The sequence below is a fragment of the Tinamus guttatus genome, unplaced genomic scaffold (assembly GCF_059628265.1).
Source record: "Tinamus guttatus ecotype Peru unplaced genomic scaffold, ASM5962826v1 Tinamus_guttatus_pri_ptg000146l, whole genome shotgun sequence".
Lineage (NCBI taxonomy): Eukaryota > Metazoa > Chordata > Aves > Tinamiformes > Tinamidae > Tinamus > Tinamus guttatus.
Window position 1 is genome coordinate 1,188,381 of NW_028288680.1, and position 25,760 is coordinate 1,214,140.

General features: G+C 43.6%; 1 protein-coding gene across 2 annotated transcripts in view; it reads right to left on the reverse strand.

Moving 5' to 3' along the window:
• The window catches only part of PCSK5 (proprotein convertase subtilisin/kexin type 5), a 232,802-nt gene extending 211,682 nt beyond the window's left edge, over nt 1-21,120 (reverse strand). For both annotated transcript variants that reach the window (XM_088522071.1, XM_088522070.1), the window contains exon 1: nt 20,840-21,120. In XM_088522071.1, the coding sequence (XP_088378197.1) occupies nt 20,840-21,037 (198 nt within the window). In that variant the 5' untranslated portion in view covers nt 21,038-21,120. The remainder of the gene's footprint in view (nt 1-20,839) is intronic.
• Nucleotides 21,121-25,760: the final 4,640 nt, after the last annotated feature.

Below are 25,760 nucleotides of genomic sequence, written 5' to 3' on the forward strand. Positions count from 1 at the left end.
TCTGAAAACCCAGATCTTCAGAAAACATCAGAATAGTCTAAGATAAACTATTGGTAGAAAGTTATTGGAACAAGTGAATATTTTATCTTAAAGTTAAAGAACTTTAAGATAAAGGACAGTGAGAAATGAGGAAAAATATTTTGGAAAGAAAAATCAGTTTAAATTAGCTCATCTAAAGGGGAAAACTGCACCAGGATTTAATTTATGATACTAATCTCAGTAAAACTAAAAAGGTCTATTGATAGCTCCTTGTCAGGAAGAGTGACTCATATCTAGTTAACAACAGATACCAAAACTCTTTTTTCAACCAAGCCAGTTTATCATTCCCAAGTGCACACCCAGGAAAAAAAAAAAGAAACAAGAAAAAAAAAAAAAAAAGAATGAGGAAAGTCTTCTCATGAACATCTCAAGGAGCTGCACAATGCTTTGTGGTCATAGTTTTATCAACCTGCAGCACACACCAGTGTACCATGCCAGTGTTGCACTTCATAAAAAGAAATGTATCTTTACTGTTTATAGCAATCCTTAAAGTTTGGTCCCCAGGCTGGTACCTATATGGGTCACAGAAACGCTGCCCCGAGAGAGAAGCGCACAACTCCTCTGCCCCCCGATGCGGCCTGGGCTCACGAGCAGCCTCAAACAGGCCTCATGTGCTCAGGACACTCAAGGAAGGTTCCTTCTAAGGTCGTGAGTCCTCAGAAAACCTCAGTATTGTGTATATCCAGGGCACCTAAACACTCTGCAGAGGCTAGCCGTCAGGGCATGCCTGTCACCAGAGCGAGCTAGAGCCCTGCTCCTCTCTGCACGGGGCACGGCCACATTCTGTGCTTCTGGATGTAAGCAGGCAGCGCTCAACACGTCACCACACTGAACTGCACAGACAGAAATTCCCTGAAAGAGCATCCAGAACAGCTGATTTCAGGGACAGCCCCACGGTGCCTCCACAGATCCTGCTGCTCAGCCACACTGGACCCCACGGAAGGGAATGCAGAGGCCGAGACAGGGCCCTGGGCAGGTTTTATCCGGGGACGGAGAGGCCCAGAGAGGACCCCGGGCAGGTTTTATTCCCAAGCCGTGCGCGCACAGGCAGGGAGCTGCCTGCTACCTACACCCTGTAACCGAGGGGAAAAGTCCTGATGCTCGGGAAAAACCCTGTGCTCCCGCTGGGACCGTGCGCTCAGGAGCGAGACGAGCCCTCGGAATGGGGTATGGCAACTGCAAGGCCAGGCCTTCCGGGCACCATCAGCTTTCAAATATACACTATTAATAAAAACAGAATGGCTATAGCTTTAGTTCATAACTGTTCGGGAGGATCTAAAGGATTCCAAATCTTTTAAATGGAATTTAATTCATACTCACTGACTGCCAGTGCCTCTCACAGTAAGGTAACACCAGTGTTATTAAAAAATTTACTGCCTTCTTTTTCCTTAATGGGAACTTACTTGGACCTTCCCAACTCCCTAGACCACTTGGAGAATAGTAAAATCATGGAAATATAGCACAATAAAACTTATCATTATGGATGTTCTTGTTAATTTGTTTTTTATACTTTCAACCACCAAGTCTTAGAGGCACTCTCAGAGGAAAGGCAATGCAAAGACAGAAACACCAGACTGTAGGTCTAACCACCTTAGACACTGATGACAATTTAGCTGTTTTATCCTCAGGAAATCTTTGTAATCTCCTATTTGACCTGGAAGACCTGCTTTTTTAAAAAAGAGATGGAGAAAGATTCCTGAGGACTTGCCTGGCCAAAAACAAGAAGCAGGGAGGGGAGGGGATTTATTCTTTCTGGAAGCAATCTTTGTCACTGAAAATTTAAAATACATACATACATGAATTTAAATACTACCATACAATGTTTAATCGAGGATAAAATAAATCATGGAAATAATAATCCAACAATATTGCAGTGGAATCCCAGAAAAGCAAAACATGCACATATGTATCATTTTATATTTATTAGGTCCTCTTTTTTAGTTTTTAATGTTTAGCAAATGAGTGAATTTTAAATATATTAACTATGAAACATGAGTCAAGCTTTCAAAACTTTGTTCTCAGAATATACCTCTTCAGTATGCAGTTTTATAATCTGAGACAGTACTGAGACAGTCTGGAATAAAATGACTGAATGAATTCATTTAACTTCATCTGTGACTGTTCTCATAAAAACATTAAAAGTTGCCTTAAATATCCACATATGACCACCACACTGACCTAAATACACTCTGAAACTATAACTGGAACTTTCATACAACTGAACACTTTTGCAAGGAGGTTGTTTAAGCACTTACTGAAGGGAAGCAGCTTAGACTTCCTATCAGTTTCTGATCTAACTAATTAATTAAAACTCTTCTATTCTACTTTTTGAATAGAATTTTTCTGTTTTTTGAATAGAAAAGTTACCTTGAATTTTAGCTGCAAAATGCACTTTTTCCCAGCTGGCTCAATGGAAAGCAGCATGCTATTGAGTTGGTGAATTGGTGGATATATTTTTAAGGGTCTCTGTTTCTTCTGTCCTCAACAACTTTGGTCCAAAAAGGAAGAAAGAGAAGGTCCAGTTCTCTACTAGTCCTAATCTTGATCAAGGGCTAGAATGTGAAGAGGAAGCACAGATCTCTCACACCTGTGCAGAGTTGGGCTGTAAATCACTGTAAGTAGACACAGAAGTGTATTTAACAAGAGGCTGAAGATGTGACTTTTCACTTCTTTCAGAATTGGGACAAATCTCTAAAGTGTTAAAATTCTTTACAGAAATAAAGACACTAAGAAGAGGGAGAGAGAGAAGAAGAAAATACAAAGAAGAAAGAGAAGGAGAAAGTTTATAGGAATTACTTGCATCATCTCACTCAGATAAAAATAAAATGTTGTCAAATGAAACAAAGTACAGCAGAAATGAGATTTCATAATAAAAATGAAAATGTTTCAGTATGAAATTTTGAAACAGAATGTTTTCATGTTATGGGAGCTTTCTCTCCCGAAGTAAATGCCAGGGAAGACGACCTGGTGTCAAAAAGCATTTATATTTCTGAAAGAACCAAATATTCCCACGACTTACAACTCTGATTAGTGCTGTGTTTCCCACTCTATAACAAATGTGAAGGCAGCATGGACACAGCCCTTCATCTGACCCATGCCGGCCCACGCTACTATCAATGCCCACAATTGAAAACAGTCCCAGTGGTACTGTAGAAAATTGCTGCCTTTTTTTATCCCTTCCTCTGTCCCTGAAGACTTAGGAAGAATTAAATGTTTTAAAATCAGGGTTCTGACCTCAGCATTTAGGGGTCACAAAGCCTCATGATGTGTCATACAGAAGAAATTAGGTTTGCCTGCGCAGAGCACACTGCAGGGAAGCAAACGAGCGGCTGCTTTCAGCCTTGGACAACTGGGGGATTTTGCATAGACCAGTAAATGAAATATTTAGGAGAGAGCAGCACAGGCTCTCATGAACTTACTTAATCTAAAACTCCAGCCCTGAAGGTGAGGTCTATATCTAAATATTTAAACTCTCTGCTAGTCCCCTTTGGGCTAATATGTCACGCTACCCTGTACTGAGTTAAAACAGCTCCATGGATTACTGCAGATAGCATGGAAGAAGATCATAAAGTCCTAGTTCTCCTGAATGCCGTGGCCTTGTCTTGAACTGCAGCTCCAAAATAGAGACTACTCTTTAGAATACTCTGATGACTAGTCTAAAGGGGGGAAATACTGACATTTAGTCTCTCTGCTTTAGAGAAGCTCTAAATGAGTACATTAAAGGAACACCTAATGGAGGAAAAAAAAAAAAAAAAAAAGTGGACTTTTGCACTTAACGTGCCCAAGCTCAGTGAACTAAACAAATCCAAAACAGCAGCAAAACTAAAGCAATCTGGGATGAATATAATTATCACCTCCAATTCAAACTGGCTATGCAGAAAGGTTGATTTCAAACTATGTTGAAATGCCCATGCAAGCCAGTTTTCCATTCTACTTTAAGTCGAATTTACCTAATGCAAACTAGATCTCCCAGTTGTGCAAACACCTCCATGCATGCTCGAGGTAGGCAAAACCTCAACTGCCAATTCTCACCTGTGCTCCGCTCACGTTCCTTTCTTTTCAGGGATGCTTTACAGAGTGTGGGTACTTCAGCAGTGCATTGCCAGGGTCACCATTTCTGATCAGTGACACACTGAGCACACAGGACTCGACCTCAACGGCTCCAGCGCTGCAACACTCAGTACCTTCCCTTGCAACCTTCCTTCTGAGTCTGAGAATTCCAGATAAAGTGAGAAGCTAATGGTCACCAACTAGTAAAAAAGCATTACATAATACAGGTTTCTTGCTGTCTTCCTTAAATACTCGTTCCAGAAGACTCGTTCCTGATCAGTGTATGTAAGTACCTCAAGGGAGGGAGTGAGGAGGATGGTGCTGGCCTCTTTTCACTGGTGGCCACCAACAGAACTAGAGGAACTGGCCAGAAACTAAAGCTCCAAAATTTTCCACAGGGACTTAAGGAAAAATTTCTTAACAGTGAGGGTGACAGAGCACAGGAACAGGCTGCCCAGAGAGGTTGTGGAGTCTCCTTCTCTGGAGATCTTCAAAACCCGCTTGGACGCAGTCCTGTGCCACGTGCTCTAGGTGACCCTGAGTGTGCAGGGGGGTTGGACTAGATGATCTCTAGAGGTCCCTTCCAACCTTAAGCATTCTGTGATTCTACGATTCTATGAAGACAAAAGAGTTCAGCCAGCTATTAATATAGAAAAGGAGGTTCCCTTCTGAATCATACACACGAAAGCAAACCAAAACCCCATCTAGCCAGATAAATTAAAGCACTAGTCTATTACAATGGAAACATTACAACTTCCATATAAATAAATCAGTCTGTATACCTCTTCACACTCTAGGAATGAACATGCTTTCCATTTGAAATTCCCACTCCAGTTGAAATGGGAAAATGTGAAATGGGAAAAAATATTCACCTTACTGAATTAATATATGCCACTCCTGAGTTCTTTTGCATGTTTTGGCAATTTTCCACTGTTTTGGTTATTTGCATGGAGAAATTTTGTCTGGGCACTTGCCTTGAACTAGAAAAGCATGATTTGGTTTTTCAAACCAATTCATTTTTAAAATGAGTAACAGAACCATTAACATAAAACAGCTCTGCATTGCATGCTTTCAGATAAAGATGTTATTACTGCTGCTTACATCCAGCTGCATTTTGCTTTAAAATAAAGCAGCACATCAGGCATTTTAATGGAAAGCCCCAAATAAGCTCTTCAGTCTTTCAACTTTTCATGGGCTTTAGTTTTTAGAACAAATCAAATAACAAGAGCCTAAGGTCAATTTTAATTCTTGATATCTTTCTAATTCAGTGCAAAGGCTGAGATTTTTTTCAAAGTCACTTCATAAACTTCAATGAGAATTTGCATCTTAATGCATCTATTATGAAGCCTTAAAATTCTCAGAAAAATAGAACTGCAGCTAAATTAAGTGAATATACAGATAAAAAAATACATAAAAAGAACATTTTAATTTACAGTGCAGTTTTTTACAGGGGCTTGCAAGTTCTGTTCTGGATTATTCCTGTAACTGAATTACTTATGTAATGTTGCCTAATTAATTTTTAAAAGTCCCAGATACATTGGACGAAGTTTCCTAGACAACACCTTTTGAGCTCACATTAGTTTGTACAGTTGTACTTTAAAACAAATACTATCAAATAAAATTCTGCTTTAGGGATTCCAGTACTTTAGTGCTCTCTTGGTAACTGAATTTAACATCTGGAATTACATGAATGAAAGAGAAGAAACTTGAAAACCAAATAGCAACATAAAATGTTTTGTTTCATCAAGAGGAATAAGGCTTCGACCCTCAAGACAGAGGCCTTAGCACAACTACTTTAGAAATGGTATCTTTGCAAGAACAGGAATGTACTTATTCAGAAAACATGTCAGAGTTCTCAGGAAATAATAAGAATTTATAATTTAGCTCAGTTATTAGAAAATACAAACTACAACTGTATCAATAGCTTTATTCTAATATGTGCTTAATCACACTAAGAATTATTCATTTGATCTACGCTAATAAATAAGATAAAAATCCTTCTAGAGAGGACCATGATAGCTTTGGGGGATTATATACTCACTTAAATCCTGTCAATTTTGGAATGAAGGTCTTTCTGCCTTATTGACCAAGTTTTGAGACAAGTGAGAGGTTAGCTCATTTTCTTTAAAATAAAACTACTTACCCTCTTGATCGTACTTAGCTACACACAATGCTATCTCTCTCAGAATAAGAAAACAGATGCCTTGAACACATCTTCATGGCCAAAGACAGATCTTGAAGACCTCGGTCAGTTCAGCAAAGCCCTGAGAAAGTTGCCCAAGCGAAGACCAGCTGGAAATGTTTTAGTCTTAGCACAGACAAGCAGTGAAGAGAATGGTACCCTACCCACTGCAAGTCATACACAGGACCCTGGTCAAGAGATATTCCCTCCAAAAACAGCAATTAGAACAGAGTCTGCCTTCCCCCAACTTCAACTCGCCAGAAGGGCAGGAGCTGAGGGGCTCTCCTTGACTCTGAGCTGTATTGACTCCTGGTATCCTCCCAACAACACCCTTGCTAAGTGGTACCACTTCCATAGGGATGGGGACATAAAAACACGTCCTCAGTGTAGTCAAGAATGTATAAAAGAATGAGAAGGTATCTGGACAGTATTGTTGATTATTCAAACATGCCAAATCAAAAGAAAACTAACCACAGTACCTAAATTCATTCTTTTAAAGTCAGGAGAGAACAGTTTCATCTGCCTCCCGCCCTGGGCTCACAAACAAGTTGCAACCTTAAGAATAGTGCAAAAGCAAGAAAATAAAAACAAATGAACACAGATGCAACACTTTTTCTTTGCGAAGAGGTTTTCTTACCAAGTGCAGGTTTGCTCTACCAACAAATATATTCATTTAAATGGTTTGGATGAGAGGTGGGAAGAAAGGCATTTTCACATCCTTCATGTGAAATTTCACTATCTGAGAGCAATTAAGGACCTTAATCATTGTAACCCCTTTTTCAGGGAGAGTTCTGCCTGAGGAGGCATCGCAGCAATTGGCAAGTTCATATCCCTATCAAATAAAGCCATGCAAGGTTGCTCAGCAACCTGTGATCAGGGGTTTTGAGTTCCAGGGCAACATTAAACATTTCATGAAATTCTCAAAAGGAAATCAATGACTGCCTCCTTTCCTATTAATCTTTCCTATTGTTTCTTTTCAAAACACAAAGTCCTGCAATGTAAACTAATAGTTCATGCCCCTTTTTGTGAAGTCTTGTGAGTCACCTTATTTCTGTAAATACAGAATGAGTGCATCAAACAACGTATTTATTTTTTGCTATGTGAACAAACTTTCTCTCTCCAACATTTCCAGTGACTTCAACACAGTATCACACCATGATCCACTGCCAACTCAAGCCACAACAAATGCTGTCTGCATCTGCAGAGAAGCTGTCAAGCAATGCAGTAATGTTTGCTTCAGCTAACTGCTCCCCTAATGAAGGTACCGATGAGAAACAAATAACTTCAGCATTTCAAGCAGCCCACCAAATTGCCATTTCATTCTGAAATCTTTTCCCCCTTTACTAACTCACTGTTCTGTAAGGTAAAATATCTAAATGACATAGTGCATTACCTCAAATGAGCTTTGTCGCTACTTTGTTGACTTTCAATTCTATTTCACATTGCATTACTGAACAAATGTAAAATGACAGTAAGGGTACAAGGACAGATATACATGCTGTACTGTAAATGCTTATTTAAGCAGCAAACAAAACTGGCATATTCCACACATCAACAGCAGCTCCAAATTCTAAGCATTGCTTTTTCTCCCCACATTTGTGTTCTGACAGCACGACAGAGAAGAACACGGCTCGACAAGGTTCTGACACTGTTACTTCAATCAGGCGAGCAGTGTAATGACTAGTTAAGAAATAGTTTTTATGCTTTAACAAACTACTATGAGGAAACTTTCACAGGAAAGGAATTTCATGTTCGTTTCCTTTTAAATCTTAATCATGAAATGTTTAATAACCCTGGTCCCTGTCCCGAAACTTGTAAACATTTGCCCAGTCCCACTGGGATCAAGTCTCTTCTCATTTACAAAACCATAAATCAGAAATAACTCTGTTGAAGCTAATGGAATTTAAGAGGCATAAATCTAAGGAAATCAAATCTAATGGGAACAGTTTGTATAAGTAAAAGATTTAGGAACTGGGCAACAAGTTAGATATGCTGTTATATCTCTATCGAGTTATTTATACACCAGTATAAAACTCTTAAGCACGTTAATAGCAGGAGAGTTTACAACATTCAAGATGACTAATGCAGTGACCTACAGTAGTCATACTGTTTCCAGTGAACATTTATATTGCCAGCAATAAACCTTTTCACACTGTACTTTGTCTTACAAATCTGAATTCAGCTCTTATTGGTCATAGTAAGTACAATGTTTTCATTTAACTGACTTTCACATGAGACTTGATTTAAGTAATTTCCTCCTCTATCACCAATATAATTTACTGAACAGTAATAAAGAAGTGACTCATGGGAATATCTAGGACTGAGCTAAGTTCATCTACGCAATGCGTGCAGGTACCAAATCCAACGCTTTTTTACAGTGAACCTACTACTTACTTCTTGACGTTGGACTGTATCAAAGTCTGAAGATTTAACATTCTGTACAGCAGGCTTCCCTGAATACACACAAAGGGAAAACTTGTCCAGAATCAGGCTCTGTGTTGACATATTCACCTATCTTACTTGATCAGTGCTAGAGCTGTAGAAAAGTTAACACTATGTGTGTAAAAGTGAGCTTTGCCAGTAACTATTACTTGCATAAGCAATCTCCACAAGTAATTCCGCAATTTTGATAAAGCAACTTAACCAACAATTATTTTTAAGAGCAACACTTTCAAATATGTTCCTTCAGAGAGCTGCTGAAGTTCAGTAATCTCTGAATGTAGAAAAAATAAAATCTGTGTTCGACAGGATCTACAGGTAAGTGTAAAGAAGAAAACAAGGAAGGAGGGAAGCAAGAGCAACCCCTCACTGCCTCCCCGTCCAAAAACTCACCGTATTAAGTAGCATTCATATCAACAAGAAAGGAAAAGTCAAAGTCATCGCAACTACTAGTGAGGAGAAAAGAGAAAAGATCACAGCAGGGACTGTTAATTCTAGGCATGGTCAACACAGTGGCTATTTACAGTCACAACAGAAAAAAAAAACTAATTCAGATATATACAGTATACACAGGCATCTCTCCAGCTTCTTCACTGCCGGCTTCAGTAGTGCCAGAAGAGCTGTTAATTCAGCTTTCACTGCAAGCAGTGGGATTCTTCCGCTGCCATTTACGGGAGCAGGGATAGGTACTCGGCAAAGTGCTGCCCAAATACAGAACCCAAACCTCAACCAGGAGCCACACTCTCATTTCAGAGTAAGTTAGCCTCCTAATGCCACATGTTTTGTGCCAGTGTCAGAATTTCTTCAGCCTGCAAAGACAAGGAGAAGCAGTAGCCAATCACAATTCAACATTAATATAAAAAGTTACTAAAACTAATTATAAAATCCAGGTCAAAGCTTGCTTACAACGTCCATTTCACACATTTAAGGAGTTTTCTTCTGCAGTCATCTTAGAACTTAAGCTGAACAAATGCTCAGCTGCATACCCAGAACTGCATTTCCTTCGAGAAAGGACATATGCTTCTGCTATATTTGTTTAATACATTGTTATCTACATACTTAAAGGCAGAAATGCTAATCAGCTCAAAGACTAGCTGTATATTGAATAAAATCAGGTGTTCTTCTATATAAATAGGTCTGTATTTTCATCTGAAAACATCTGTTTTCATGCCTTACTGGTCCTACAAGGTCAAAAAATTTACAAAATCACCAGAGATTCAAGCGTCCGTCAGAACTTGTTCACTGTGCAATTAAATGTGTCGAATACTCCTAATTCCCAGACAAGAAATGAAAATTATTCAAATTTCACAAGATAGTACTTAACTGCAAAAAAGCATCCATGTTGCAATGGCAGTACCCTGTTTATTTCTAAGTATCAGTTTGCACTAGTGATGACTTTGCATTTTGTTAGTTGGTCATTGGCCTAAGAACTATGAGGAAGAGTCTATTAACAATCCTGAGGAATATTCAGACTTCCCTGAGTCGCGATCTCTTGACTGGACAGCCAGAAAGGTTTAGTGAGAAGGGCAACTGTCAGTACCCCAAGGAAATCACAGATTCCAAGACATGTGTCTGCTCTGGAAATGACCTTGCTCCTCAAATAGGTATGAATAAGGTATGTACTAATAGGTATGTACTAATGTGTGTTAGACCCCAGAAAGGGAACAATTTGACTTGCAATGGATGGAACTAAGAAGAATCTTCCAAGAAGAAAAATTAAAGCAAATCATGTAATACTGGCAGGAGCTCTCATTTGTGGCACCGCTGCAAAACATATGGTCTGCTAAGATTCCCCAGTATTATCACAGTACCTGTAACTGCATTCCTAATACTCATTTTGAGAGGCTATTGAGACCTTTAAAAACTTTAAGGGAAGGCTTTGTTGGGCTAAACTGCAGAGACTCTCTATGAGGTCCAGTGAATGCCATGTTTTTCTTTAAAAGCAAAGATAATCTGAGCTATACAATCACTACTCAGATACCTGCACCAACTCCTCTACATTTGGAGCTGCGAGCTCTACTGCTCTGAGCGAACTGACAATAAAACAGTTAATGAAATCAGTGTAGACAAATGTAGATTAACTGATGCACAAAGTGAACTGTTCCAGGCTGCCCGGTACCACTGAGGAGTGACGATCACAGGGTTATGGCAGACTGATCCTAGGAAACTTCGGGTTGGTGGCAGCCTCAAAAGCAAATCATGATCAAGAAACGTACACAGATCAAAGCAGAAAACATTGTGATGCCATTGCATAAATAATCCAAGGTTTTTCCATGCTGTGAGTACACTGTGCAGCTCTGGTCCCTGCTATTCCTAAAAGACACACCAGAGCTGGAAAAGTTTCAAAGAAGGACAGAAGGGAAAAAAAGATGTGGAATACCTTCCGTACGAGGAATAGTTGAGCAAGGTAAGACTCTCCAGTCAAGGGAAGAGACAGTTTAGGGGAAAATAAAACTAAAAAAAAGTATGATGGTATAAAAAGAGTGGATAGGGACTGACTTTCATGGCCTAATTCAGAACAAGAACCACAGGTCACCAGCAAAGCTAACCATGTTCTAAACAAGCAGAAGAGAGGTGGTTCTGCACACAGAGAAGCAGCAGACTGTTAAAATCCTTGCCAAAGCATATTGTAGACACTAAATGTTTACATTTATTTCAGAGACTGGACAAGCGTCTGGTTGAAAAATCCACTGAGATTTTCTAAGCACATCCATCTTGGGAAGTGTCCTGGGCGGAGAACAGCTGAGAGAAGCAGCAGAGAGAAGCATTAGATGGTTGTTCTCTTCTTTCTCTTCCACAGACATTAACTTAATGCCACTGCTCTAAGCAGATGGGCTAGATAGACCTACTGACTGCCTCAAAATGGCCTTACATCCTTAGGAGCCTGTTTGAATAAAGGCCACTCGCCCAAACAAAGATTTCCAGGAAAGACTTATCTATGCCCTGGATGTCATACTACTGGCTTTAGCAATGCCGCACAACAAAGATTTTCTTTGCTCTTTGCTATACATCGGAGTACTGTGTTAATAGGCTTCACAAAGGAAAGCGCAAGAAAGGTAAAGACATGTTCTCTAGCTTTATCCAGAGGAGAAGCTATGTGTTTCCACTGATAAAGCTAAATTCTAAAAAGAAGATTATTATCCATTCTAATCTTGAATTTCAAGCACACAGCACTACGGAGTAACACTTTCACTGCCCACTAAGCACTCACTCTTGCAAAAAAACCTAGTGGCTTTATTATAGTTTAAACAAGAAGGAATAAGTACATGCAGCAAAGGTTTGAATTATGATTTGTAACATCTCTACAACTGCAGCTTGGCCCTAAGAAGCAAACACAAATGAAGTCTATTACCAGGTGGTACAAAAATGTCTCTAAAATAAGACAAAAACAGGAAAGCTTGAAGTTGCCTTAACTTCACCAAAACCGGACCCTTGGTGATACATATCCCTCATTCAGAAGCATATCACCCTGTGAGAAGATTCCTTCTATACAGGAGAGCCTGAGGTGAGAATCTAAACAGAATTCTGTTTGATCATATTTTTTCCTGTGTTTGGCAGGTGACAACGAGTGTTATGGTTCCTCACTAGGGCCCATGTGATTTATTCGGACCCACAGATGACATATGTATCTGCCTATCTTGTGTTTTTACAATTCATCATTTGGAAAGGAAGAAATATATATACTGGTCAATCACAGAACGACAGGAAGCAGCTGCGAAGCAGGCTGATATAATACTGGAAACATCTTGTGTGACAAAGCCGGGAGAATCATTTATAACATTGTAGAGAGCAGTGGTGGGGCGCAGTACAAGCTGGCCATCTTTCTGAATGAATTAAAAGAGAGTTCAGTTAAAATACAGCAACTGGGATGACTATAGGAGTGGGAAGCATCTTTTCTAAAAGGAAACCAGAAGATACACCAGGAAAACTGAAGGCTTGTTGTGCCTGCAAAGGGACTAGAGAGAAGAGGAGCTAATATAACAACAGAACAACTGGCCTTGTGTGACTAAGTTCAGTTTGTAAATTCAAAACCAGCAAAAACATTTTTTTTTTCAGGCTAAAGCCAAGTAACCCAACCGCTTTTATAGAAGGTTTGATTTAAAATGATTTAAAACTAATGGAGTGATGGTTACTTAAAGATTTATAACAGCAAGGCTTGTCTTGAGGTGCAAGGCAATATATCCGTGATTTTTATTTTTATTGTGAGTGGATATTTTGCAAATAAAAAAAAATGTATCTATCTTCAAATATTACTTGATTAGCAGTCCTCCTTAAATTTCTGAGGTAGGGCCCAAAATTAAGCTATGGAATGGTATGTAACAAAAGTACACAGATAACAGTAATGGGTCTGTTCATTGCAGTGAAGTGCAGACCATTGCCTTCCACAGTTCCTCCAGAAACTATATCTATCTGCTCAATGTTTTCATTAGTGACCCAGATAATGGCATAGGAACATGCCTACTAAACATATGCACAACAAGAAGCAGAGAAGGGCTGTAGGCATGCTGGATAGGAAGAAAATTCAAAATTAACTTGACAAACTGGAAAACAATACTCCAGGAGAAAAAAAATCATCAAAGATGTACAAGTATTACACCTAATCAAGAATAATCTACCAGACAAATTTAGGCTGGAAAACAACTGGCTAGGAATTTGGCAGAATCATTCTGCAGATCATGAGCTAAGTGTAAGTCAGCAATGTCATACGGTCACGGGAAAGACAAACACCATAATAGGATATATCAATAAGAGTGCTGTCCTCAAGACATCTGAAAGAATCCTTATGCTCAACCCAGCAGGAATACTCCATCCATCAAGATAAGGATCACTTTGAAAGACCAGCATTAGACAGCAAACTGACCACTGAAAATGTGACCTATGTGAAACAGCGGAAAGAACTGGGCTTGGATGAAAAAAAAGAAAAGTGGGTGGCAGGAGGAGTGGAACATTGCAGCCTCCCTGCTGTTGTTCTTCACGTTTGTGGTGAAACAAGACATGACCTTAAGCAGCAGGAAAAGAGATACAGGCTAGACTTCAAGGGGGCAATGAAAACAACATTTTCATTGGAATGACCGTGCCCTGGCACTGTGGAATCTCCTCGTTACAGACCATCATGAACAGGTCAGCTACCTGCCAGGAAATCACAGGCACAACTGACCCTCCTTGAGGACAAACCGATCCCCTGAGAGCTCTTCCAAGCCTCCACTTCCACGTCTGCCCGTGGTTAGTGCTTTCTGTGCCACAGGCATGACACCACTACATGTGTTGTCCGGGCGACTTTGAAATGTTTTACACACATGTTCTTCTTCCATTTAAACACAGCCCAGTTCACGTCCTTACGCATTTCATCTGAGAGGAGGGGTTCCCACAACCACTCCAAACCAAGTCATTTGAAACTGGGTTTCCTGCTAATTGTTATTCTTAAAAGCATAATTTTGCTGGTGTTTCCCTAAGGGCTTTAAATAAAGAATCATCACACAATTTGTAGCTTGATTCTACTAAGTTGTAAAACCAGATACTCATCTTCCTTTGTTTTACAACAATGTAGGAAGATTATTATTAGATTGCCTTTATATCCAGAACCCATCTGGCACACACTTTTCTTCACCAAACTCCTTATAAAAGCTCATATTTAGCAGTGTTATGTGCTGCTCTCCCTCCCTCCCTGCTCCCGTTTTTTAACTGCACTGACAAAAGTACTGCTAAGTATGAAGTAATTAGCCATGACATACCCTTTGCAGTCTCTAATATGTGCTATTTTCCTGTTTTTGTAGCCTATGAGCATGTTGTTTTGGTGCTCACAATTTCTAAAGATCTGTGTATGTAATGGATATTTCTCTGCCCATACAAATCTTGCTCGGAGTCTCCTTCTCTGGAGAAATTCAGCTTGCCTGGACACAGTCCTGTGCCACGTGCCCGAGGGGACTCCTGCTTGTGTGGAGGGGCTGGACTAGACGGTCTGGAGGTCTTCTCCAATGTTAATCACTCTGTGAAGCAACCTGCAGAACAGTCTCCCTGCACTGCAGGCCTTGAGCGGGTTGCTTTTACACTCTGCTGTTCTTACTCAGTTATATTTCTTCCCCAGCTCTAAAATGTTCTTTTTCTGCCATAAGTAGGAGGGAATTTGATCTTCCTTTGTGTATCTTTGTAATTCCACTACATCTGCATGTGAATGTAACTTGAAGCACACCTAACACTTATTCTTTTAATATACTTATCTTTAGTACTTAAGACTTTATTAAACATATATTCTAGCTATTAAATTTTGGCAAGAGTTCACAATGTTTCAGTGTTGCAACCATACAGCTCTTAATAGTCCAGTTTCATGTATTAACTCTCTCTTTCATCATTCTTGGTAAGAGAACTTTTTACACAAAGAGGCCTTACATCCTGCTATAAGACGATGGCAATTATGGTAACAATCTCTTCTCTTTGCTGAAGACAACCTTACTCTATGCCCTTTGAGCTTGTTCAAGGGCAGTTTCCTCTCAGCTGCAATGTTTTTTCTAGTCTTCCCATTTTGAATGCTTAATTTTCAATAATTCCTTTTGCCTTCTATTCAGGATAGATTTGTAAAGTGGAAAACAGACATTCTTCCCATTCTCTCTGATTGGTTGATCTTGTTATATAACTTCTTCTCCCTGCCATCACAGGGATCTTAGACTTGAAATGAACCAATGCTTAATAAACTCTTCCTGTGATTTACTGTTTTTAGCTGAAAACTCCTCCACAAATTAGATCTTCATTTATTATGCGTCTAGGAAAACAAATCCATATAAGAAGCATTGGCTCCAGGGCAGCTACTCAAAATCAGCACAGGCAGGTGCCTCTTTGCAAACAGCGTGTACTCCTGACGGGCAGGAAATGGGTGGTGAAGGGCAGGCTGTCACCTGCTGAGGGTGACAGAAGGTAGGGACTAGACCACTAGCCCTTGGAAGTCATCAGAAAGAAAGTATTCTCGCAGTATCTGAAGAGGAAAGATGGAATTTAAGGGGAAAAAAAAAACAACAGAGGGATCTTAAGCTTCCTTCTACATTGATTAATGCATCATTTATTTTCCTTGTTGAGCTACAGAATGACATCTGAACCTCTTCCACTCTTGCATCTCCTTGGGGGTGTCAACTATTTGCCTCTCACTTTCCTTTCCTCACCCTCAAGGAAAGCTTCCTGCCCAAAAGTGGAGGCCCCAGCTCTTAAAGGCTGCAGAGAAACGGATGCAGCACCAATTTCTGCAAGAGCATGGACCTTGAAAACTTCACCGATTTTGAAACCCACATGTCTGAAACAAGAAGAAACTCAAGGGCCAACCCCCAGTACTGAGGCTCGCCTTCCTTTCTGGATATAAGTGAAGAAGCGAGGAGAAAAAGTTTTAAGTTACTAGCTCAAGAGCACAAAGGGCTTCAGCACCGAGGCCAGGATTAGCACTGTCAGATTCTCAGCTGCTTCACAAGTCACCCGCTCTATAAGCTGGTGTTTCTTTCCCCAGTCTATCAAGAATATTTTAGCACCAAATCACAAATTTATATCTAGTGAGAAGATGTGTTTACATGAAACATGGAAAACCATGAGAACCAAGATATATCAGTATACTATAATTTTCATGGCTGCATCAAAAGAAAGCCTCCTTCTTTCACTGAATAGTAAAAAACCTCCACTCTATCAGCAGTCACAATATTTCTGCCAATTGTACAAATTGCAGTACAGTGTTTTAATAAATCCTGCAGCAGCTTCCATACAGACGGTGAACAGAGGAAGAAACTTTCCCCAAAGCCAGTGACAGACACTTTGCTTTAAAGAAAAGGCATGCTCCATGCAGCTGCTGAGAGACAGATGCAATTTTATGCAATGACACAGAACATGTCACCCAGGGTGACAGAGTGTATCCCATAGGGCTCCATCCAGCACACAGTTTAGAGCAATTCCTTGGCCACTTTGCATCAGGCTACCCGACCACAGCCCAGAGGGATTGCTGGGGCAATCCTGGCTTTCCCAAGGGACCCACACAAGAACAGCAGGGCAGCAGCCACCACGTGAGACAAGGATTCAATCGCTAAGGAGACTACTCATTGCACATAGAGGGTGGAAATCCTTGAAATACACAAGAAAGAAGAAAAAGCTACCATAGCCTCAAGTCATGGTAGAGACTTTTAACAGGTTTAAACGGAGACCGAGTTGAGTGTCACTTCAGGCAGGGCCTACTGCCCAAACCAGTGAGCTTCCCACTGCAGCACTAGCTACTGTGATCAAAAATCACAGACATTCAGCAGGATATCCTGCCCACTTGCCTCCATTTTTCTGATACATGTGCTTTCCTTCTAGTCCTACGGGGAAAGGAGTCTTCCAACAGAAGCTGAATATCAGCTGGTACAACGAAAAGTCACTACTCTTTGCTTTTCCAAACCACAGAGGAAAGAAATGAGCGACACCTTGTTAGAACTTAAGCATCTATGAAGAACAACAAAACTTCTATATATAAATTTTACATCGGTAAAATGGTGAGGAGAAGACAAGAAAAATAAGCAGCATAGTGGAACACCTGCAGGAAGCAAGAAACAGAACGTAAAGCTTGGGAAAATACACAGTAACAGCAGTTTCTTTTTCTTTTGTGCTGTATCTCCTTAGAGTCCATTGAAAAGTCCTCTTCCCAATGAGCACACAAGCAGAAGCTTCAAGTTGCTGGAGAGGTGTAACAAGAGATGGAGACCACATGGAGAATTCAAGAGCAACAGGAGGTTACCAGAGGCAACAGGAGCACCAGGAGGTTGCAGAGGAGGAACTTGGTTCCTCACTGCCAGGCGACCTCTAGGTCTTCTTTAACCCACCTTTTTCATCCAGTCATTCAGACAGGTTTTGTGGCTTTCCTGATGTCTCCATGGTAGAAAAAAAAAAAAAAGGACTAAAAGGACTAACGAGTATTTCCAAAGATATATTATTTTTCTGAGAACTCACATAAGCACCAAAAGAAGGGCTAGAATCTAAATTCTGGAACCAGAAACACACCTAGTAACAAAAACTGACAGAAGAGATGTTGTCTGACACTACGAATCACAGCCTTCCATGTCTACCGCCCATCTCCACTGACCAACATCACTTCTCCCTAAACACAATCTAAGTAATGCATACCCTTAAGTGCCTTATTCCTAAATTATCACAGAATCACAGAATGGTTGAGGTTGGAAGGGACCTCTAGAGATCATCCTAACATCTCTCTTGCACTCATACTTTCTTGTATCTCTACTCATTCAAAACTAATAGACTGACTGCCAAGAATAACCCTCAAAACCCCCTCTTTTCCTTCAGTTCTAATCGCACAATTAAGTACATTTTGTAAATTCTTCTGTTTTGCAAATCTGCAACTGTCCCTATCTCACTTCCATTTCCTATACGCAATTTCATTAACTTTTATCTAGAATATTGTAGCACCTTTATTTTTCTGGATCCGTTCACTGAGTCAACTGTGGTAAAACTTCAATTTAGCATTTTTCACTGTCTTCTTAAAGGTGAGCTGTCAAACTTAATTTAACCAGAAATATTTTGCTTTATGCACTTCATTTTATTATCTATTTTAAATTACTTATGGATATTTACTTTTATGAGATATGCAATTACCATCTTCAAGGGAAAGTAAACACAGCTTAGCCTATGCTGACACATTCAGCTTTACTTACTGTATTTCAACTCACCTAGGAGAGATGTTACCCACAAAAGCAAAGTTTAACTACTAGCATGAGGATTCCTTAACAGAAAATTTTGCCTACTGGTTGTCTCTTTTCTTGCGTTCTGATACTAAAATAAACTAAGATAATGTCTTTCACCATCTTACAGACAAGCACAGACTTTTGAATTATTTCAAATCATCTCTCAATAACAAATAGTAGATACACTTCCCACAGATTGCTTTGCCCTTCCTGGTATGTGTCAAGTAACTCCCACTTTCTTCAAACCTATGCAAAAGAGCCCATGATGGACAAATCTTACCCATCGGTCCTGCCTCTTCCTAGCTTTCTTCCTCTAAAATTTAACTTCTGTGTTTCTCCTTACCTGTGACTAGTAAGCAGTATGCTCTAAATGCAAAAGCTCCAAAGAAAAGCATACCCACTTTTTCAGTTTTTAAGAAACATAATTATTTTATTTTTAACACAACTATTTTTGTCCCATGTTAAACCTTGTATGATCAGGCCACAGGTAGCGTAATTATACTACATACACTGAACTCCATCTTCTCCAAGTGCACATCCTACCTAGTGACCTGATAAAAGCAGGAAAAGGATGGGGTGGAAATAAGAGAAGAAAGATTTGACGCAAATGCTAGAATGCCCACCTCATATTAATGAGCACACTAACACAGAGGCACGACTTCCAGACAATTTTGCAGAAACCTAAAGCTGGCCATCCTAAAAAGACACCCATGAAAGGAAACCTCCTATACAGGACTTCTTGCAAAGGAGTAGCACCTCTTGCCTGCATGTGGTCAAGCTCTGAGCTCTGCGCTGCATGGCATCTAGGACTGCCTTACACCAACCCAGAATACGTCCAGGAAGCTCTGTGGACTACTTTTGTCTATGCCCACTGCCTGCTTCTTGTGCCCAAAAGTTGGCCAGAAGTCTAGGAACAACCATCAGCCCAGCTGACGCTATTGCTGAAGTTTTCTTCCTCACGCAGGCAGCGGTTAGTAGTCTTAGGCTCCTGTTTTTGCACTTTCCCCACCTGCATAACTGGCAGTACTGACTCCCTCCACGTACGTCCTGCTTGCATCTGTACTCCTAGCGAAGTATTTTCCAGGTGTTCATTATTCATGGCCTCCGCTTTCTCTCCTTCCTATCCATACACCTGATCAGCAATGCATCTATTATTAACATGCCCTAGCTGTGTACAGGGCACTACGGTGACACACAAGAAGACAGCAGCCGCTTACTGCGTCCTTTCCTCCGTCCAACAGCAGGTTTGGATGTGCAAAGGATAGCAAAGCAGTCCCTAAGTTAGCCAGCTGGTCTGCCAAGGGGTGGAACGGGGAGAAGCGAGTCCCCTTGTCAGCTAATGCTGCTTATATCAGCACTCTAGAGGCCTCAGAAGGAACACACAAAAACACCTTGTGCCAAAGACATGCACAAGACAGACACAAAACATACTGGTGCCAAAAACTTTGCTTTCGTACGTCTCCATCACCTAAAAACGGCACTTTCAAAGTGTGGATTCAGCCTGGATGCAACAGCCTCCTGCTGAATTTGTGTCCCTCGGCAGAGACGGCAGCAGCCCCAGCTCCCTGCCCGAGCGGGGCAGCCGCGGGGGCTCTGCCTCTCCGGACACCTGCGCCGCACGCACCGTGTCCTGCCCTCCGCGGCCTGCCTCTCCCCACGGCAAACGCGGGCAGCCGCCACGCGCGCAGCGCCTCGCTCCGCTCCGCGGTGCCGGAGCGACGGGGCGGCCGCGGCGCGCGCTCCCAACTTCGCAGTGCGTGACACCACAGAAACTGCCACCAGAGACGGGTCGCTTTCACCGGGCCAGGGCAAAAGGTTCGCTCTATGGGCGCAATATAAGCACAACCCGGCGAATCTCGAGTATGAGAGGAAGCCTCATGTACCTGCAAACGCTTGTTTCTGAACTTTGAATTCATGTAACCCAAACTACTGCCTAAAAAAATCACGCCTGGCCACTCGCACCGGCGCGTGCGACAGAACTGTTTATTTTTGAGGCAGCCAACTTGCCATGCCCTACATATGCGCCTCACATTTTGAGGCAAAATGTCAGGAAAGCTAGCATGCCGCGACAGCAGATGTGTCAGATTAAAAAAAAAAACGGGGGGGTGGGGGGGAAGCAGCCATCTGATGACACTTTCCAAGAGCAGCAGCGGCCGGGTGCCGCGGCAGAGGAGCTCTTCCCGCGGGAGCGCTTGGATCCGCCGAGCCCCAGGTGCCGTGCCCGGCGCCGGGATGTGCTGGCGGGCGCTCCGGGCGCTCCCGCGGGCCACCTGCGGCGGCAGCCGCGCCGGGGGCGCCGCCACGTCCCGCCCGGGCGCCCAGGGACGAGCCGGGGGCGGCGGACAAAGTTCAGCCCCCCGGGCCGGGCCGTGCCGTGCCGGGCCGTGCCGGGCGGTGCGGGGGCCCGCGGCGGGGGCCGCGCGGGGCTCACCTGTCCGATGTTGAGGTAGCCGTACTTGGCGGCGATCCTGTCGGCCTCGGCGAGCCCGCCGGCGATGCGCACTGCCCAGTGGTTGGTGTAGAGGCGCGTCCTGCAGGCGGGCAGCAGGAAGCCCAGCACCAGGGTGAGCAGGCAGAGCAGGTCCCCGCCGCCGCCGCCTCCCCCGCAGCAGCGGCGCTTCCAGCCCATCTTGGCCGCCGCCGCCGCGCGGCCCCCACAAAACTTCTCCTCGCTCCTTCCGCGGCGCCGCAGTTACCCCGAGCGGGAGGCGACGCGGGGCCCGGGACAGCGCATTGAACCGCCGGCGCTCGCGGTGCCCGGGGCCGGCGGCGGCGACGCGGGGGCCGCGCTCCGCTCCTCCCGCCGCTCCTCGGGGCTCAAGTAACTTGCTCGGAGAGCGCGCGGCGCGCACTGCCGCCCGCTCCGCCGCCCGCCGCCGCGCGGCTACATGGAAAGTCCGCGCGCGGCGCGGGGGGAGGCTTCCTGCGCTGCCCGCCGCCCTCCCCTCCGGCCGCCGCCCGCGCCTCGTCCCCGCGCCGCACGGTCCTGCCCGCGCTCCGGAGCAGCGCGGCGGCGGCGGCGGGCGCTGTGTGAGTGTTGGCAGCTGAGCGCCTCGCTCCACTCAGCCTCGGTCACCTCCCTCTCGCCGCTCTCCCCTCCCTCCTTCCCTCCCTCCCGCCCGCCCGCCCGGCAGCGCGCAGGGCCAGGGGAAATGGCCTCCTCCGCGCCGCGGGGGGCGCCGCCACGCGCGGCACCGGCCCGCCCGCCGCCGCGGGACACGGCCCGACCCGGCCCGGCCGCGCCGCTGCCCGGGAGGACGCCCGGCCCCGGTCCGGGCCGCGGCCCGGCCGCCCCGCGCGGGCCTCCCCGCCGCCCGCGAGGCCAGGCGCGCGCCAGGCGCCTCGCGCGGGACCCGCCGCGCTGGCGCGACTCGCGCCGCGTGCGGAGCCGCCGCGGCCGCCCCAGGCTCTCGTGCCGCCAGCGCGGGGCCGCCCGGGCCGGAGCAGCGCGCGCCGGGCGGCCCGCGGGGCTGGGCAGGCGCGGCGGGAGGAGCGCGCTGGTGGCCCTGCAAGCGCCGCGGTTAGCGGCCACCGCGGCGGCTCTCAGCACGCTGTGTGGACTTGGCTGTCCAAGAGTTCCACTAAGTCTGCGCAAAATGGAGCAGAGGCGCCTTAGGTTCTCTGCTGTGTGTGGTGGGATCTGGACATGAGGAGGGCTGCTCAAAACATGGCTTTCTCCTCCAAGGAACCTAAGGTGTTCTGCAGAACCAGGCAGCCCTTGTGGGTCTCCTGAGGATGACCTGGAATGTGAGAGGTTGGGTGTTTTCACAGAATCACGGAATGGTTGAGGTTGGAAGAGATGATCTAGTCCAACCCCCCTCAGCTCAAGCAGGGACACATGGAGCACTTCTTTGTTTTACAGAAAGTTTACAGAAAGCAACATGGAAAGCCTCTTCCCTTTCCCCCAAGACCAGTGCTCTTACCCCCAGAACTGCTCTTCCCCTAATAAGATTGAAATAGAAATAAAAAAATGCAAGCAACCGAAGTCAAACATCCCACACTGAACCATTCTCCACATCAAGCTCATTTACCACCACCACTCCCAAACAGCAATAACATATTATTAGCCAAGAGATGTTGGCTATTGCAAGATAGCCATATCTGTGCCACATCATCTTTTCAAAGGGGAAAAATGGGGAATTCTCCTCCCTACTTCCCTGTTTGTTCTACGTTTCCAAAAATTCACTTTTTTTCCCTGTTGTATTTTTCCCTGTAGTTTGCATTATCATGTGCTGAAGGTATTACAGTGTATTACAACACACTATTTACCTCTGATTCAAGACCTCGACGCAGCTTACCTTCCCCAGGAATTTCACAGATAACAGCTCCCTAACAAATACAAAACATGATCCTACTGCTGCAACCAGTCAACGCTCTCATTGGCTTCAGAAGAAGCAATGTTAGGCCCAGAAGGTTACATCTTGCAGCTAATATTCATAAATCTACATTCATTGAATATGACATTAAATCTCCTCTAGCAATTAGCCTTCCTTATTGATCGGTTCACTGGTAATTACACAAGTCAGCTCTCTTCCTATATCTGGAACGTTTAAAGTATATTTAATCATGAGTGGCCACCTTACATAGCAATCAATGGGTCACAAAACCTGAACTTTTTGCAGTTTTGGTTTGCTTTTTTTTTGAAGAGGATGAATTAAAAATCTATGTTCTGATCTTTTTTCAGTGAACTTCTGTTGTTGTCTTGACTGTCTTGTTTCTTGCTACAAATGTGTGTATATGTTTTGGAAGGTTCTGAAGGCACAAAAGGCACAAACTGCAAGCAAAAAGGAAAATCACAGTGCTATATATTTAATTATTTACTTGCAACTTTTCTTATATGACATAACATTTTATACAGAGGCACCAAAGGCTCTAGGAAGACATGGATATATGGGTCCGAGCATCTCTTCAAAATACTATCTTGTATCTCATCGCCTAACAAAAAGGTCGCAAAAACTACAAGGTATCTGAAATCGCCCTCTGAAAAAGGAGCATATTTCATGAACTTTTCTCTATGAGCACAGAGTCTGCGTTGCTGAGCCCACTGGGGACTGGCAGTCACAGTTGATGTGGGAGCTCTGTACTTGAGCTGGGTTGAAGCTGAGCCCAAAATTGCAGTTTTTCTGAGAACGTCATCATAGGCACATCAGTACCGGGAGCTGCAGCCCGTCCCCAGAAGAGCGGGAGCTGCTTTCCTAACCCATGCCTTACACGAAGAGACTGCTCCTTTCCCATGGGCTGAGGGGTAAGGAGTCTGGGCACCAGGCAAGTGCTGAAAGCGTGCTGCAGGACTGTCAGCACTGGTGTGTTTTACCCAGCATACCTCACAGATGTGAGTTACTGCCCACAGAGAGCTGATAGCAAGGCTTGCCTCTGTACTCAATGGGAGGCCAGATAGCTTGTCTGTACACACCAGCTCAGGGGAATTTTTTTTCTCATCTGTGAGCAAGGGCACCAAATTGGTCTTTTTCATCACTGTCGTCACAACCTGTGCCTTTTATCTCGTTTCTTTTCCTCATTCTCACTCTTTCGCTATGATCAATATCTGACTGACTGCTCAAAATGCAAGTTTCTGTGTGCCTCTTCCTTGCCCTTTACTTATTGGTGCTAATCCCTAAATCCCTCCTCTATTGTTAGTTCCAAGTGATTCTGATATAGGGCCTGACCTCCATCTCTAGTCTCACTTTCTTCCTATTTGGTCTAATTGCCTCTGTTCTCACTATTTTGCCTACCTCTTGAAGCTCTTCCCCTCTCTCTCTGGTCCTCTTTTGTTTTTCCTTTTTTCTTTTTTCTTTTTTTTTCCCTTTCTTTCTTTCTTTTTTTTTTTTTCCCCCTGGAAATTCCTCCGGCTCACTGGCTCTGGCAGCCCCTCAGCTGGGCTGTGGTTCATTTCAAGTCTCCAGCCCTTTTCTGTTTGAATTTTGCAGACCAGTGCTCCAGAGATGTGTTATGCGCTCTGGGGGCATGATTAAGGAGGAAGCCACAGAAGGCAGATCTATTTGAAGTGAGCAGCAGCCCTAAGTCCTACAGTAAGAAGTCCCCCGAGAAGTGTTGGGCCCTGGAGACCTTCCAGAACCGAGGACATTTTCAGAAGGAAATGGGGGTACGTGTTCAGCAGATCTGGGAGTGGGAAAGTCTGGAGCAGAGAATATGAACAGGTACTCTTCAGGGAAGAGAAGGAAGGTGGAGGTGGTGTTGGGGGGTCATCTAACGTTTGCAGTGGCCTCAGAAACATGAGTCTTTTGGAATCCAAAGGAACATTCAGATTTCCAGGGTTTCAAACATCACCAGTTCTTGTGAGCAGTGCTGTGAGGTCACTTGACACCAGCCATTTTACAACTCTATTTCCTGATACAGAATTTCTTAATCTGCAGTTTTCCATGCTGCAGGCTTGCCTGTGATATAGTTTATTTTCAACTGCACCTGTTTTTAGGAAGAATTTTTTTTTAATTTATTTTTATAAATTACTAGTTTTGCCCATGATCAATAGTATTAGCTGTGTTTTCCTTGACAGTAACCTTATGCTTTCCAATGGAGTGTGATCCGTGTATTGGGCACATGACCTTGTTGTTCTCATGAAAAGTCTGCTAGATGTGGCCAAGTTCTGAGTGATAGCATTCACATTACAATTACAATTTTGTTTTGTTTTGGTTTTGAGTTCAGCAGCTAGTATGTCACAATTATGCACCGCCACTGAGCGTACCTCTTGCCGCCCCTGGTGAGCAGACTGAACACAGAGTGACTCCTGCGGTCCAGAGCAGAGCTCGACTTCTATGTAGCGGTTGCTGTACCCGCTCTTGTCCATCAGTGCAGCGGTGAGCACTGTAATTGACAGCAGTCGTTAATGAGCCTTCTGGCAATGCTGAGGAGGAAAACCTCCTGCCTTGCATGCAGAGGAGACAAGAAACAGGAGGGGATGGAGAGAGAAAGTACTTGACTGGGACAAGGAGTCTGGGACAGGAGAAAGGAACAGAAAGAAATTGGGACGGGGATTTGGCAGAGCAGTCCTCTGCATGGGCCAAGCGCTGTTCCCTAGCAATGCAGTGTCTGAAAGGCAGAAGTTCAGTGGTTCATGTAAGGAAATAGAGGCCAGGATCCTGGGTGGGGATGACAGTGAAGCACTGGCTGTTGACAGCGAAGAGTGAGAATTTGGAACAAGGTGCGAGTCAGGGCTTTTGCTGGTCACTGATAACATGACTGATACTGTTGTTATACGATAACCAGAAATTGCCTCACTCAATTAAAATGTGGATTTTATTTTTACAAAAAAAAAAAAAAAGACTTCGCTGCATTTTTTCACTCTGTTTACCCTGTGTTTTCTCACGTCCTTTTCTTGACTGTGTTCAGTGTCT